The 17938-nt window shown below is 31.0% G+C and overlaps 2 protein-coding genes across 2 annotated transcripts in view; one reads left to right on the forward strand and one right to left on the reverse strand.

Annotated features, from left to right (window-relative positions):
* Positions 1–8590, reverse strand: part of mam (neurogenic protein mastermind) — a 57160-nt gene extending 48570 nt beyond the window's left edge. Inside the window, exons 1-2 of the mRNA XM_088234088.1 lie at positions 8579–8590; positions 7584–7735 (exon numbers count right to left, since the gene is read on the reverse strand). Of these exons, the coding sequence (XP_088090214.1) occupies positions 7584–7735; positions 8579–8590 (164 nt within the window). The remainder of the gene's footprint in view (positions 1–7583; positions 7736–8578) is intronic.
* Positions 8591–9060: 470 nt separating this feature from the next.
* On the forward strand, positions 9061–16058 carry LOC148276559 (solute carrier family 67 member A2-like). The gene is made up of 5 exons (XM_088234089.1): positions 9061–9322; positions 9439–9570; positions 12957–13086; positions 14279–14494; positions 14581–16058. Exons 1-5 carry the CDS (start codon positions 9281–9283, stop codon positions 15312–15314), a joined length of 1254 nt encoding a protein of 417 aa, XP_088090215.1. The 5' UTR covers positions 9061–9280; the 3' UTR covers positions 15315–16058.
* Positions 16059–17938: the final 1880 nt, after the last annotated feature.

Consider the following 17938-nt stretch of genomic DNA (forward strand, 5'->3'; position numbering starts at 1 on the left):
AAACTAATACTACATTTATGTAATCAGAATAATCTAAAAACCTTTTTTTCTCGGTTAATTTAATTATTATCAAAACAGTTTAGTAAAAAAAAAATAGGCAAAAGCGTACATGGTTAAAACTTTTGATCATTTTGTCAGTTGGTTCACTTCACCTGCAATGATCTCAAATGATCGTTGATATGCTGCGATCAGAGTACCAATACAAATTATAGTATAAAACATTAAAAACACAAAATAATACCCCTACTTAAGTAATAAATAATGTCTTGCAAAAATAATTTTCAAATTGTTATATCGCGCAACACTCTAATAAGATGAAATAACGTATCTTTCTACATTAAAATAAGATGCAATAACAAACGAAATTGTTACAAGCAAATCAAAAGGTGATGGAAATATTAGTATCTTGGGTGTTTGACAATTTCACGAGTATTAAAAGTCTTTCGGGTCTCTGCTTCTCGTCCATGTGAATGAGACGAAAGACAGCATAAAATTTATTACGAAATATTCGAACATAGTCGTTTGTTTTACTGCCATGACAATTTATTGTTTGTAAAATGAATGTTAGTTTTTACAAATGAAAACTATGTATATCAAGAGATTCATACTGTATGATTGAGGGGCAGTTGTACTAGAATAAGAGAGAATTTATGTTTTACCTACATATGTATAGAGAGAGTCTGTGAGATAAGGTTGGATAAAATTAAGTACAAAAATAGTAAGTACATAATATGATATTTATTTTAAATATATGCAATAATTAATGCTGCAAAGGGCTATGTTATTTAAATCTGGTTCAATTGAACCATGAACACAGAACACGGGTCCAATGGAGTATCATATTTTTAAAGAGAGAAACAGGCAGAATGTAAGTAAAAAATGTAAACATTTATTGGAAAGTTTTGCGTTTTAAACGATTGCGTAGGATGCGTTACACAAATTAACTTAGAGCAGTGGCCTTATTCTGTAAGTAATTCGTTTCGTGAATTCATTCGTATTCTTTGAGGAACAACGATAGCGATATACGATTTTGATTGCGTTAGAGATGGATATATGACGAACGGACGAACTTACGAAACGAAATGATGATAGAATAAGCCTCCAGATATCGTAATAAAAGCCTTGTGATACTCATTTACCTAGTCGTAAACCAATTATCCGTAAATTAATTTTCAGGGTCTGAAATTAGGAAATAGCTAACCAAAATATGGCAGGTAAAAATAATACAAAAAAATTCTGATCAAAAAATAAAACACAAATTAACTTCAAAATTATTATTCTCAAGACTAAACAAAAAATCTGTGGAAATAGCTTAAAACCAAAAACCAGAACTATTAATGTATTGTCTTTATCAGGAATAGTGAAATTTAATTATTTTATACCCCATTTATGTAAAAAGCGCATTAACCCTTTCTAGGACACCTAAAACAAAGTGGTAGATAAATATACCACCAGAATAGAGTTATTTATTTTCTAATATTTCATCGTAATAACGTACACTGGTAGATGAGCCTTCCACTCAGCTTTTCCAAATACAATGGGTTTATTATCTTAAAAATTAACATTTTTCGTTATGATCGTAAAACAACGACGCATGCGATTTTCTTCAACTTTACATGAGAGCGGTTTAAAAAAATTGACACTTTATTTCACAACTTTGTAAGTACAAAAGTATATCATTTGATACTTAGGTTAGTTATAATATATGTATTTTACTTTTTTCAAACTAGGCCCCGATTACAATGGGAAGTTAACAGGGTTATCTTCCACTGTCTATAAAGAAAAGTCGATATTTGTGTACGAAAATGAGTATATTTGCAAGAACGTTTAAAGTATTTTCATTGGTAACCTATAATTGAACAGGTTTAAAAGAAAAAAATGTATGCATATTCTGCTTTTCGTACAGAAAACTTAATTTTACTTTGTAGATAAAATTGAAGATAATGTTAACTTCCCCTTGTAATCGGGGCCCTGGACCGCGATTATAAACGCTATCTTAATCGGTATATCTCGAGGAGGTATAAAGTAAAATCGACATTTATGTACGAAACTGTGTATATTTGTATGAAAATTTAAAATATCTTCGCCGGTTGACCAAATTAAGAAAAAAAATATTATTCCGTTTTTCACACAAAGAACTTAATTTTACTTTGAAGATAAATGTTAACATCCCATTAGAATACGGGCCCTGGAATATAAATATAAAGGCTTTTTATAATATAACAATTTTTAGAGTTTGTCCAAATGTTTGTAGAGAAAGGACTGGACCCAAACCGCATGAGATATAATATTCGGCCAAAGTATGAATCACGCAATGAGGAAGTTCAGTGGTTTTTTATATTTTTTTATTTGTTAATAGACTATTAAATCAAGCCGAAAATTGTTTTTTTTAAATTATTATATTTCGTATTATCAGCGGTACGATTTTTTCAAGTTTTGTGTTTCTGAAATAACTCCGCGTGTGACGTCAGAGGTTCATTTCCGCTTATTCTCATTCAGTTCTTCCCATTGGTCTAGAAACGGCAAGCAGACCGGAAATCTTCCATGGCTCTCATATCATAGATTGATTCATATGAACCAGTGACGTCATCTAAAGTAGTGCGTTTTTATTAAAATATTTTTTTTCGTACATTTTCAAGAAACTTTGCAATACAATTTAATGCTCTAATTTTTACTTCGCGCAATAAAACATTTGTTGTATCCAATTTCCCGTACGGCTGAAGTTCTTCATTACGAAAAACAGTGTACTTAGGTATCGACACGTAAAAAAACACGATTAAACATAGTATCAATTCTCTCTACAGGACATAAAATAATTAATGTTTTGTTGTAGCTACGATTCATTGAGCAAGCTTCCCACTTGATATGTTTTTATTCATTGATCGCAGAGAGGTGATTATTGAGATGTCTATCAGGCATCGTGGATGGCATAATGAGGAGGCAATAGCATCTTCAGGTAAAGGAAGTAGAATAAAATAATATCTGGCGGGGTTATGGGTAATACTAATAGGTCAATGAGCCCTTGGGTTTACATCAACAACGGTATAAAACAGTGTGGGGTAAGTAATGAGTTTTGTTTACTTTACTCAGATAACTGTGGGAAAATCCTGAAATCTCATTTTTTTTATTTGAAAATTTATTTATAAACCCTTACGGATTAATACATTCATTTTACATAAAATAATATATACATTTTTTATTCATACTCTGTTGTTCAAAATAATATTTTTTACTTCTTTTGAAAAGTTTGTCCGAGTCTTTTGTTTAGTTTTGTCTGGTAGTTTATTGTATAATTTCAGTCCCTGGTTCATTAGTCTTGATTGTCCTTGTCTTGTTTTAGAAAGTTGTATATGGTATTTGTCTGATATTCTCGTATTATGTCCATGTTGACTACAATTTTTTACAAGTTTTAGTTCTTCGTCTACAATTACATTAGTGGCTAATTTATGGATGAATTGTAATGATTCTAGTTGAAAGAGTTCAGTTATATTTAATTGCTTAGTTTGTTTAAAGAGTTCTCTAGTTGCAGTTAAATAGGGAAGGTCATATACTAACTTTAATATTTAATTTTGTTGTCTTTGTAGTCTGTTTATGTCATTTTGATATCCTGCTCCCCATAGCAGTTGCGTATAACATATTTTAGTTTTTACATAGGCTTCATACATTAGAATTTTTTCCGTTTTTGGAACAAAATTTTTGATTTTTAAAAAAAGACTCGATAATGTCGCCACTTTGCTAATTAAATTGTTGATATGAATAGTCCACGTTAATTATCTGTCTATTGTTCGTCCTAAGTATTTAACATGTTCAATTTCAGTAAGTCGTTCATTATTTATGTAAGCATCTACTTTATGACATTTTTTTCTAGATTCAAAATGGATAATATTGCTTTTTTTTTCATTAAGTGTAAGTAAGTTTGTGTTTGTCCATTTAGTCAACATTAACTAGGATGTTTCACATAATAATACACAAATATCAAAATAACTTAACAACTCCTCTATACTTGCGAGACGTTGGAAATTATTACCGATTAGATTTATCGAAAAAATATATTACATACCACATTTTTCGGACCATTTTTTTACTCTGAAAAGTCGACCAGAAATTTGGGTGCGTCTTATGGTCCGATGCGTCTTATCGTCCGCAAAATACGGTAGATGGGAAACATTTAAATTTATTTTAGTTTTTATAAGTATGGATTTTTCATTTTTAAGTTTTGTATTTTTGCACTAATAAATGCATCCGACAAAGTTTAAAGTGGAGTCATTTAAGATTGTTTTTTTTAAAATAATAAGTAAGTGCGTACTTGTTATTCATTTATGCGCGCGCTTGTTATTTATTTATATTATTATACAGGGTGTTCTTTAAACCCTGTCACATCCGAAACTACGATGATCAGTATGGGCAAGAAGGCATATTAGCGTATTTAAAAAATATTTAGAACAAAGAAAAGTTTTGAAAATAAAATATAAAAAAAAAACAAATGGTTGCTTACTTCTGCAGGGGAGAAGAAGTGAGGGGAGCGCGGCGCAGTATCAGACTCTCCACTCCCTCCTCCTCGTTTCTCCCCAGCAGAAGTAAGTAACCATTTGCTTTTTTTGATAGTTTATTTTTCAAAATTTTAAACGTTCTAAAAAAATATTTTAATGTGCCAATATGTCTTCTTGCTCATTTTTTTTTTATTTTTTACAGGACCTCGACTCACATGTTTAAACGTGTTATGATTCATATCATTAATTGTAGTGCTTTCGCACTTATAGTTTACGCAGACAGGGTATAGTCTAAGCTTATAACCGAGTTACACAGTTTAAACCCGCGCTGTGCCAGCGGGTACCCTGCAAGACATCGGACCCTCTCATACTGATCATCGTGGTTTCGGATGTGACAGGGTTTAGTGATTAACCTGTATATACAGCGGTTCGACGGTTTAATAAGCCTATGTTCATGTGTTAGTGGCTGGCGGGGAACCAAGTAAACATATAATACAATTTTGGCTTGTGTAAGCAAGCGCATTAGAATGATTTACATGGAAACTTTTTGCTACGCATACATAAGTAAGGTTAATGAAATAATTAAAAGGACTGTACTGCAGTGCCAAATGCTTAAAAATACGAGTGATTTGCAATTTTTTAATATTTCTACGATGATAAATTATTATTATTATCATCATGTTTTATAGTTATAAACATATGTAATTAATTATATACAACTTGGTAATAACGTATTATTTTTTTATTTAGAAAACACATAATTTTATATAATATCCCAAGGAGTTTTTGTAAAATTCATTTAGGGACTTATATAACAATATTTAATTAACCCTCCTCTTGGCAATGTATCCTATAGGATACATATTATATGATCTCTTTTTTTTTCATCGACTAAACACGATTAAAACAGAATTCAGTTAAAACTGCTTTACCAGATTTTTTCATTATCACAATTAATAATAAATATTGATTAAAACAAAAAAAATTGTTTGGGATTCTAAAGGCTTTCAACCATCAAATGTGTAAAAAAAAACATTTTTCCAAGATAAATAAGAGTCAAAGACGTAGATATTTATACTTCAACAAATTTACAAGTTTTTTTTGTCAAAGACGTAGATATTTATACATCAACAAATTTACAAGTTTTTTTTCAAAGAACAGTTTTTTACATAATAAATAAGAATGTATACTTACAAGAAACAAAAAAACACGAATCAAACTAAACTAAACTTGTAAAATGAATTCATCGGCACAGGTTTTCCCTACGAGGAATATATTGTTAATTCAATCATACAACGTAACGTAATCAGCACAAATAATAATACTTGTCATAGCTACACTTATTGGCAGAAGACAAATTTATTGTTACAAATTATACTACAGTTCAGACAATATAAGAAGGTATTTTTGACAGATTACAATAGTGTTGTGGCAGTCTTTTTTCTTTCGATTTTTGATATCGATTTTAAATCATTTTCCGTCAGATGGGGAAAATAGAAACGGGTTTTGACTAAATAGCTTAATATGTAATACTAAAAAATTACAACAGATATGGAGAACATTTTAGAGAAGGGATATGGAAGTATAGGCATTTACAAGGCTTATGACCTGTCGTTGGCTGGTTTAAGTGGCCACTTTACACACTGTGTAACATTCACCATTTTGCCTATGTTTGAACATATATATTTTATCAATTCTTCCGTCTGTTGATTTTACTAAAGTTAAAGACCTGAAACCTTTATTGTCGTGAAGAGATTAATTTTTGATCGAATTATTTAACATACCAAGCAACGCCTGTAAACAATTTTCCAATTTTTAAACTTCTTCAAGAAGGTCCAAGGACCAGTTAGTTTTATTACAATATTTTGAGATTGAGAAATCCAGTCTTTTTCAACGTTCAACGTCAAAATTGTCGTCGATTAATTTTAATTAATCGTATTGCGATATCCTTAATTTTAAGGATATTTTAATTTTTGTTCATTTGAACAAGCACAATATAATTCAACATTCAATATAAAGTCGATATTGTCGATCGATAGTGAAGTTTTCTGGTGGTACGTCACTATTGCGGCGACTCAACAATAAAGTACGGCATTTGTTTCCTACACTTAAGTGTCAATATTTACAGAACTTCATGAGAGTGCAAACGTCAAAAGTCTTTTCTTAAGTTGACTGTAGAATAGGTGTATGATACTGGTATTTGTAGGTGGTTTGCACCGCAATATTCCACTGTCCCTGGACTAGCTCCTGAAGCATAAGACTGATCACCTCACCTTCTCGTAAAAGATGATCAAGTAAGACAGCGTTTAGAAAACAGCATTGGGTGCGGATGAAGGGAGGATGATGGTTTTTATAATTATACCAATAGTATTAATTGTTATTGATTTGTACATGCGTGAAATAAGAAAAAAAATGTTTTTTCGATCAGTCTTACGCTTCAGAATCAGTCCAGGGAACTATGAAATCTTTGGGCGGACATAAGAGTGTAAGGCGGGCAAAAGTGTAGCTTTTCGGGATAGCAAAAAAAAACGTTATACGAACTTAATTATTTAGCTACAGAACTCATATTTTGCGAAACGGGTTACTATTTACAGATCATTTTATCTGTGTAACCACGTTGGGGTCATTTGAACAAATAACAGAAATATTCCAGGTACTACTTATATTACTGAGACCATCTTGTACTATTTGTGCCAGTGAAAATATGACACAAATGCGCATTCTTATTTTATGAAAATCATTGTTTTTCATGAAAGATATTTATTTAAGTTTTGAGTACATGCATAAGTGTACTGTTAATACCATTGATGCAGGAATATACAAGGAACATTTTCACATATAAATCGTAAAATAAACAAAAAATGTTATTATACTCTTAAGTCTTCCATCGAAGAAATATTGTAGGAAAACTGTAAATTGAACCCAGAACTAATTACATCGTTAAATCTAACGTTAACTATTGAATAAAGGATGATAAAAGTTCGGAAAAATTAAATTTAGAGAAATATAGAAGAATAGGCATTTACAGGACTTATGGCCTTAAATGATTATTTATATCTCTCCTAATGAGTGCACAATAACAACAATATTTACTTTAATCTGTCGACAACTGCCTGTCTCTTGGGCGGGAGGCCATCCCCGCAGGGCTGCTGCGGGAGAGGGGGAGGGGGGCGCGGGAGGAGGCCCCCAGCTTCCACACACCCGCCCCCGGCACCTACGATATGATCCACCGTGTCCAATGCACTCTACGACACTATCATCACCCGTAGGCGTCAGCGGGGATTATTCACTTCCAAACACTCGAGGCTTCCCCCTAACTCCAGCAAGCACACCGCCTTATCAGTCAGTCGCTGGACGCTCGCCACCAGCTATTTAAGTCCGCATCTTGACAGCGAGACTGGAGCAGACCCTGGACGGACCTGCTAGCATTATCGAGTTCTCGAATCTCAACCCCTCGCTGTCAAGTCTCACTAGATTGATAAGATCACTGTCACAGATTACGAACGCGCGCAACGGTCGCACGTTTACTTACTTTGACTTGCCACCTTTCGTAAACTTTAAACTACTATCGAAACATTCAAAAAATATTTCCCCCGTTTATTGACTGGCTGCGATTTTATCACGAGGATATATTTTAACTTTTTAAACCACAAATTGGAGCATACTAACTAGAAAACAAAAACAACGAGTTAACAGGTTGTTTATACGTTTGTGATTTATGAAACTATTAGCTGTCAAAATGTTTACTTAGTCAAATATTATGTATTTTAACAAATAACAATTCTTTTTATGATCAACGTGAATTAAATGTACTCAAAGCGTTCTGAGAATTTGACGTAAATCACATATTTGCCGAATTATCTTGGAAACATTATTTTGTAGAAATGTTTTTATTCCTTTGGACACTGAACTTAACTTTCGAAACGTAAGAAACTTTATCACGATAAATACTTACGAAAACCTACACAACGACCTTTAAGTTTCACTTTAAAAGTTATCTTAATTATAGCATTAATTCGGTGAAACTTCGTTAAAACAACACAAACACAAAACCACCCATTGAGATGTACCAATAGGTACTAGCTGACGCTGGTAGCCATTTTCCTAAATGACGTTTGGGTTGCCAGTACTCGTTATTATCATTGCCATACATTAAAATCACTAACTTATATTGTTATTTATCATTTTCAGGGGCTAACATATGTATTTTTGTTTATTTTCTCTTTTTATTGTAATCATTTACAATATAGTTTACTTTCCTTTTCAACTAGCTACAATTTTTTTAAATCAGTTTTATTTGTGTTTGCTCTGAACTTTTTATCGTTTCTAACATTTTTCAACAAAAATGATTCATTTTGAATATTAGAACTTCCTAATTTCAAAGAATAAATTTGAAATTACAATAGTATCAAAAACGTTAATTGAACGAAACGTGTCCCAACATTCGTTCAAGACAATAAAACACTTATTTCCTTCCAAAGTTATTTTTGTATTTTTATTTGGTGTGAATAAGTACTTATTTTACGATTGCAGTGTACGTATTTACTAAAGTTTTTTAATGACAGCTGTCATTGAAGTTGCAGCGAGCGACCGGTAAAAGGTATCGAGCACGATGTCTGCGTGTACTGATTTGACGTTGAAAATTGTGTTTATTTGTGAAATTTAAAATATCTCTCGATTTAATTGACAAAAGGGTTATTTACACTAATCTCCTCACAACACAATCATTCGATTTGATAAATGCTGACGGTAGAGATATTTTCTTCGATTTATAAGGACAAAACTTAAGAATGCAGATTAAGACATTTTTCTTGCATTTCATAACATTTACGGTAAATATTTGATAGTATTTTATCAATTTGAACTCGTACATTTATATCAATTTACATCTTAGCTCTCGTCTGAAAATATTCAATTTATTTTAATTAATTAAATATTTTTACCATAGGATTTGCTTGCCGTTGGATTAGTGGTACCTTTAATCAGTGCTCATGTTACGTCACTCGGAGGATCTCACTTCATTGTGGGACTTATGGGATCTTTTTACTCCGGCTTGCAACTATTTTCAGGGCCCGTAATAGTAAGTTTAAAAAAAAAACATATTTTATATCAGGTTACTTAAAGTAGTGCCAGTAGCGTGCCTAGGGTTTACGAGTAAGGCAAGCCCATATATATATTTTTTAATCCACATCTGGTGTAATTCCCTGACGGCCTCATAGTATAGTGGTCAGCGCATTTGCCTACCATGCAAAAGGTCTCGGGTTTGATTCCCGACATGGTTGATTTGAAATATTTATTTAAAAAAGTGTTTTTACACTAGAATGTGTCATAGTCCCTGGACTGGTACTTGAAGCGTAAGACTGATCATCTTACCTTCATGTAGCAAAAAAGATTAAGATATACTGCGATTTCAGTGCTCTATGCACCATTAGGTGCGGAAAAGGAATGATGATGAATTCACTTTTGTGAAAACATGATGTATGCTTTCTTCACTACAGTTGTACAGTCTACAAAGCATCCAAAAGGTATATTATGACGAATAACAATATTTTATGAAAATATGCATAGGATAATCTTTCTGAGTTTGTTTAAATAAACGAAATAAAGAAAACACAATATTATTTTATATAAAGTAATTCCTCAGATATCAACCATTACCAATAAGTAACATTAATAAAATATAGCATGCGTAGAGTTGAATAATAGTCATCGGAACCCATAGATACATAAATATAATAAACATAAATTATAATTGATATAGATTATTGGAAAAGGAAAAGGATAGTAGATAGGCAAATAAAAAAGAAACGTCGGCCATCTCCGAATTCTTTTTATATATGACGTTTGCACAAAATGAAGTAAATTATCATAAATCTTAACCAGTACGGGTCTTTAATCAATGAAGATAAAAATAACCGTTTAAAATTATCAAATTCCGCAAAAAGAGCATAATAAACAATCGTAAAGTTTGTTCGATACGAAATACAAGATACGCTCTCTGCCAACTTTACCTTAAAGAAGCCGGCTTCAGATTCCCATATAAAACTCAACATATACAGACAAACATTTTATGAGTTTACTGTTTGTTTACATGCGAATTGCACCGTGAAATAAACCCCATAAGAACTCGTTCGCGCACACGGATTTCATACGGTTCGGATCTCGGGATGCGTACAGTACCAACGTCGAACAGATCTCTAATTCTCATTTGGCGCGAAATTTAAACAACGAAATGAATTATTTTTAAGCGTTTGGTCCAGATTTGGTAATTTTGAAATAAAATTAATAGGCAAGCCCGGCTTATGGGCTTCTATGGAAATACCGCCACTGAGTAGTGCATTAGTATAGAGGTGGATAAAACCCTGCTATCGAAAGGATACGTATCACTCGATCTGCATCTCCAAAGTGACCGGATCCTTTAAGTAGTTTTTTCAGCAAAAAAGAAATAGTTTAGTTCTTATTATTTACTTAAATATTAAAATTTTCAGACCATTTCCTAAAAGCCGTAAATAACATGTGCTGAAAAAATGGAAATCGAGTGGTGGTAGAGTGGGATTTGATTTGATTTGACCTTTGGTCCGTGAGTCCATAATACTACCACGGGACCACAACCCGGTGCAATTGATCAAATGTATATGTAGCTCATTTGGCTCATTTAGTTCATCATATCTCCGCATCTTCGTATCATTTGTGTCTTTGTATATTTTTTATGGAAGTAGAATGCAGACATAAAGCAGAACAGGAGTTATAGGCGCACCTGCAAAGGCTGCCTGCCTATAAAAAAAATAAATACTATTATACTGTGGCAGACAATAGAAAAAAATGTGCATATTTTATCTCTTTAAGAAAAGAAGAAAATTTTATACTGCTTTAATAAGTTTCCTAAAATGCGTCAATGAACTGAAGCTATGTACTTTAAGCACAAGACCGTTCCAGATGGAGGGAGACTGTCCACAGACGAGCCATGCCTGGAGTCAGGCGTAATCACCATCCTCAGACATGAGGCACGGATTGAAGAGATGTACTTTAAAATTTGCAACCTCCCTTGTGCCATAGTTTTATAGTATAAAATAAATAATATTTTTTCCAAAGTAAATATACCAATGTCTCTGCTTTACAAATGTGGTGATAATGTTTTTTGGTTTGTGTAGGTATGATTTTAATTTTCAATTTTGCAAAAACATTTTTTGTTTAAAATTTATTTTTCAAATTATTAATTTGTTTTTATACAAAATGGGGAAATATAACTTTTTTCTACAATTTTAAGGTAATAAGGGTCTTTGAAATACTGTTGAGTAAAAAATATTTTTGTAGGATAAAAAATATTTTTAATTTCCACGAAAACGGTCATTGCATTGGCCACGCCCATAATACGTCACGATTCATGTTAATTTTAGAGACGTAATTCAGCATAAACTTTTAAGCAAAGCTCTATTTAGTCAATTTTATTGTTTTTTTTTTATGAAACGATGCTTTTACTTTTAATGCACAAACGAGGACCATTTTCACAAAGCGAAATATCTACAAAAAAAAAAGGGTTGTTTTGGCGGAAATCGATTCGTCTTTGTGAGATCTAACAATTGGTGGAATAAAATTTTAGCCAAATGATGTATGTGCGAAATTGCAACAAGTCGAATAGGATTATCATTTAACTGTGTAATAATATAAGAATATTTCAGAAATAACATACCTGTACGTAGGTATATGTAGGCATATAACATGTAACATGTAAAAAAACAGTTTATAATGATTTCACGCTAAAGTAAACTTATATGTTATATAAACTTTTCTATACATTCCTATCACAAAATATGTAGATATACAGTTTTCCTGAAAATTCGAAATGTTTAAATTTTTAAAATAAATAATTACACTTGTTATGTGTTATTAATTTCCGTGATGAATGAGTTATGATGTAGAATATCTATAAAACAGTATTTTTGTTTTTGTTAAAATCCTTTTAGTTATTTTTACCATAAAAAATGGGCACAGTTTAATTGTATTAAGTCTAGACTAGGCTAGTCTTTGGTCTAGACTTCCATATTTAATAACCTTGATAACTCTCTAAAGGGTAAAATATAAGCATTGTCTATAAAAATTTGGACAAACTCAATTTTGTTGATAATTGTATTTTCCAAAGTGCTATTGATTTTATTTTATAATCTTAATGGAATATTATCTTGTGATAAACTTGTTCAATAATACTATTGACAAGCCCCCCAGGCAATAGAACTCAAGGTCTTATAAATCTTGTAAAATATGAACAAAAATTGACGGAATATAGATGTTCATACATAAGCAGAATGGTGAATGTTGTCAATGACAGGTCATAAGCCCTGTAAATGCCTAGACATCTTTATTCTCTTATATAAAGTGTTCTTCGTTTCTGTTGTAATATATCAATATTATTTTTTAAATTAGGATTTAAAATCTCTGCTATAAATACTTTTTTTTGTTTATTTTCAGGGTAGTTTCAGCGACATTAAAGGAAGGAAACCTGTCCTTATAGCAACATTGCTGTGTTCTAGTGTGACATACTTGTTATTTGGTGTCATATCCTCAATCTACGTTTTGCTACTGCTTCGTGTTATTTTAGGTAACTTAGTATTATTTTTATTTCTATGTTATTTTGGAATATTTCCTAATAACATAACTATCATATTTATAAGATTGGGATGTTTTTCATTCGCTTTCCGTAATTGAGCCGCCTGGCTTATTGCACAAAAATGCTAATTTAATTATTAAGGCAACTGTATGCTAAGGCACTTCTCGTTCACACTCATAAACATGGTGGAAATCAATTTTACAATACTAGCTATGAAACGCGTCTTAAAACAAAACAGCTATACATGGCAACTTAAATGACAACATCATTTGGTCAAAGGAGTCAAGTATACCTTGCTCCAAGAATATATAACAATATACCATTTGTCACAAAAGTAGATAAAAATCTTGAGCAATTTAAATTATTTGTAAAAAAATTGCTACTTGATTTGGGTCCTGAGAACTATTTTGAGATGGTCACCCCACCAAAGCAGTAGACTTGTTTATATAAAATGAATTTGCGCATCATGTTTTGTATTTGAATCCACACAGTGTCTCGATGAATATAATATATGTCATATATATTTGGCATATGTGCGTATGTTGGGCCACCGGGAACTAACCGATGTAAAAGTGCCTACGACAGTAGTTTGTTACTTTACCTAAAATCTGCACAGTAGTAAAATATGTGAGCTGTACTAATAATATCATTTTGTTTTATTTCTTCTTTTTTTTCTTATTATTATTTATGTGTATATATGTGTGGATTTAAGTATGAATATGTATTATTTTATATATATATTTTTTAGACACCATAAGTATTATATTAAATCATGTAAATGAATGCCTCGACAGGAGTTGTGCCCAGTAAGGTATTCATATTTAAAAACAAAAGTGTTATGTAAATAAATAAATAATTATGAAATAGCTAATAAAAACCGGGTTCTCGAGTCTTAATTCCAAAGAGATGGTAAAATATTTACTGATGTTTGTTGATGAGGTAGAAAATTTTCTCGATTATGAATATAATGAATTTTACGTAACTGGCAAAGGTGTAGGATTTTCAATAATATTTTGACCGATTTTCCAATTTTTTTAAAAATATAAATAATTAAAATTAACTGTTGATTATTTTCTCGCCCTGCAATCCGAAAACTCTCAATTCAAGACCGAGCTATGAATTTCCGTTTAAAATGATTGATATATTCTTTCTATGGGACTTACAAGTGTTTTGGTTTTTCTAGGTATTTTTAAACATACTCAAACATTGGCTAAAGCAGTTGTTAGTGATGTTGCTAAACATGAAGATCAGTCTGACGTTTATGGAAAAATGGCAGCTGTTTCTGGAATCGGTATTGCTATTGGCCCCATGATTGGTGGACATATTGCTGAAGATCACCCAACATCAGGGTTCACTATTTCATGTTCTATTACATGTTTATTATTTATTTTGAATGCTGGTAAGTATAAAGATTGCGTGTATAGAAATTATGTTTTTTTTTATTTTAGTGTATTGTAATATTGCATAAATGTTTTTGCTTTGTAGGTATTGTGTATTTCATTGGAACCTCTCAGAAGATCCACAGAAAAGGATCGCATTCACATTCCAAACATTCCCCTAATTATTTAGAAGTTATAGCCGACGGTTGGAACAAATCTATTCAAGAACTTAAAGAAGTCCAGTGGCGTAAATACTGGGATGTATTCCTTTTGAAAGCATTAGTTAGTTTTAGTATGGGTATATTTTATTCCAACTACTCTCCTCTGTTGAAAAATGTTTACAATTTGTCTCCTAAATGGATAGGGTACACAATATCATTTCAAGGTGTTATTGGTGCCTTTATAAGTTTTTTCATTAAGTATATCAATAACATGTTCTATAAAAACGATACAGAATATACAGATAGAAATTTGCATTGCTTTCTACTTATCACCACAACATTTCTTCTTTTAACATTCTGTTCTACGTGGTATTTGTTTGCCTTGCTACTTATTCCTTTGGCTGTGGGTAATGCTATATTACGAATAGTGGGATTAGAAATAATTGTTCACAAATCACCTAGTAACCAAAGGGGATCTCTGATTGGAGCTTCCAACAGTGTAAGGTCCATTTCTGGAATCGTAGCTCCAGCTGTCGCAGGTTACCTAGGAGATGTATTTGGTTTGCAATATGTATTATTATTATCATGCATTTCATCATTTATTGGAGCACTTGTTGCTGTTTATTATAAACTATCTACAAAAGTTAAAAAAATATCAACAAAAAAGAAAAATACTTAAATATAAAATGTTTGTGAGATTTATTTTTGTAAAATTTCTAATAAGTACAAATAATTAGCCATTTAAAAAATTCAACTTTATGCCATTTTTCTAAACCGTACTACATACTTAATCCTTTAGCCGTTTATTATGTTCAATTGCATTTAAAGAATCTTATAATGATAATTCTAAAACTAATTTTTTCGATTGATATTTTTTTTTACGACTACTTTATCAAGTCAACACACGAATCATTCATTATTTGTTTATGTCTTTCAGAATCATTCAGGTTCATATTCATATTTTTAAATCTACAACATAACCGATTTCAGAGATGAGTTCTAGCATTTATTTTGTGTCATTCTCCAACATGCCAATATTTTGCCTTTATCTGTCTTCAAATGCATATTATTAAATTGTAATATAAAATAGCAGCCCTGTTTGAAATATAAAATAGGCGCTTTTTCATAAAATTGAGAATTTATTTTTTATTATCTCTTGTTTTTCAAAGTACTATCATAATATAACACTAAACCTAATAAAACATCATTATTCTAATTACCTTGTAGAGTTGGTAAATATGCGAGGTTTGTTATTGATAATTTTGATACAAACTATCAGAGGTTGGTTATTTTGTTCATGTATTGTGATACTTCTTGCAGGGTTTAAATCTAATATTTTCTTTTTAATTAATGGAAAAAATGTACATGGTATTTGAACTTAACATTTATTTATGTTTCTGTAAAAAATAAATGAAAGAATTGATTTTTTTGCTTTTTATTTTTATTATTCCTACATTGCCACAAAATATTTTACAATGTTACCTTCTAAGAATATGCCTTCTTATCATAGAACATGTCGTTGTTGCGCCGGCATTATCTGTTGAGTAACATTGTAAAAATTGTTAGAGATTAATAAAATTATGTACCTTTTGATGGTAGTTTTTTTTTCTCATGTTTTTTAATTAATAACAAAAAGGAAAAATAAGTCATTTTACTTAAAAAAAATATAAACATAAATATATTTTTTTTAAAACAAAATTGTGCAATCTTATTAAGAAATTAAAAATACTATTAAAAAAGAAAAATGTCTTAACAGATATTGCTGGCGCAGCAACGATGTGCATATTTATATAAGTATACGTAATGACTGAAATATAGTAAGTATAGGGTGCAATAATACCTAAAATAAATATTTTTTCTCTATTATATAAAACACTCATAAATTAAAAAAATACTTTAAATACCAAGGCTAAGTAAACTTAGTTGTAGAAAATATTCTACAATAATATCTGTACCGCAGAGGCAGACGGATGCAAATCCTGAGGTCAAATGTTCAAAACAGTCCTAAAGAATCTACTTTCTTTAAGTGATTTATAGTATTAATTTGTATTTTCAGTATCTTAATACATTGGTTCTTTCATTATTAGACTTACATTTCTTAAAAATCAATGGACATGATCATAAACTGGATACAAAAATCGAAATGTCATTTGTCCAAATTCTAGATTTGCATCCGTCTGCCTCTTAGGTACAGATATTGACTGTGTTTAGGACAAAGGCTTAAAATAACAATTTTGACGAAAGTTGTTTTATTGGTTTTAATGTGTTTTAAGCAATTACGTTCTGGCAGAAGGATTGTGCCAATAGAAATAGGCATTATTAATATTACTTGCTAGAACATGAACACATTTAAAATAATGAAACTGCTTTTCTTGTGGTTTGAAGACAGTCAATATAATATATTGGGACGGATATATTGTGCTGCGTAGACTCACTGGTATTAGAGAATGTGTTTAGGTTAAAGCATTCCATTTAGTTGAATTTTTATACTGCCTTTGCTCACGTTTTCTATTAACTGATTTCACCACAGTACCTATTCTTAAACAGGAAAGAAAAAAAAATAAATTGTAAGTGTTGTTGTGGAATCTATTAATATTATTCTTTCACCCTAACGGCAGATGCCAATTTCTGTGTCATAATAATCTTGTAATTTCATTATCAAAACCAAAATGAGGATCAAGAATTAATTTAGTGCAACTTAAAAACCCAAGGTTGTCATCCTTTAATAATTTTCAATTCCATTATTCTATACATTTTAACAATATTCACACATTTACACTTTTAGTAGGTTAGACCATCGTTTCCCAACTGCCGGTCCGCACAAATGCTCGTCGCCCATTTTAAAATTCCTCTACTAAAAAAAGTGTTATTCATTATTTCTTTACCTGTTATAATATAATATTAAAAACCAATAAACAAAATACTACATAAATTAAAGTTTTTATACCTGGTTTACCAGTCTGCAAAATGTTTCTCTTATTTTCACCGGTCCGCAGGTTTAAAAAGGTTGGGAAACACTGGGTTAGACTACTTTCTATTGACTGTATGTCAAAACTTAAGCACATTAATTGTGCATTACATTAAGAAGAAATAGTTCGATAAATGCTTTGTTTAGTAAAACCGTCTTCTTAGATGTATATTTTAATGGTGAATTATTAGTAAATGATGCATTCACTCTTTCAAAATATCTATATATTGCTTTAATAACATTCTATCATTTATCAACCAACAATATTTTTTGTAATAATTGATTGTTAGGATTTTATCGAAATAGAAAGGTAAATTACAATAAATTTATACAAG

Source organism: Micrasema longulum, unplaced genomic scaffold (assembly GCF_059751315.1).
Source record: "Micrasema longulum isolate JH-2025_06_02 unplaced genomic scaffold, ASM5975131v1 h1tg001193l, whole genome shotgun sequence".
Classification (NCBI taxonomy): Eukaryota; Metazoa; Arthropoda; class Insecta; order Trichoptera; family Brachycentridae; genus Micrasema; species Micrasema longulum.

Bases quoted from the DNA above. Each gene is read 5' to 3' on its own strand.
- LOC148276559 (XM_088234089.1), top strand. From the start codon at position 9,281: ATGCAGATTAAGACATTTTTCTTGCATTTCATAACATTTACG. The intron at 9,323-9,438 runs GTAAATATTTGA...TTTTTACCATAG, and splicing joins TGCATTTCATAACATTTACG to GATTTGCTTGCCGTTGGATT. The intron at 13,087-14,278 runs GTAACTTAGTAT...TGGTTTTTCTAG, and splicing joins ACTGCTTCGTGTTATTTTAG to GTATTTTTAAACATACTCAA.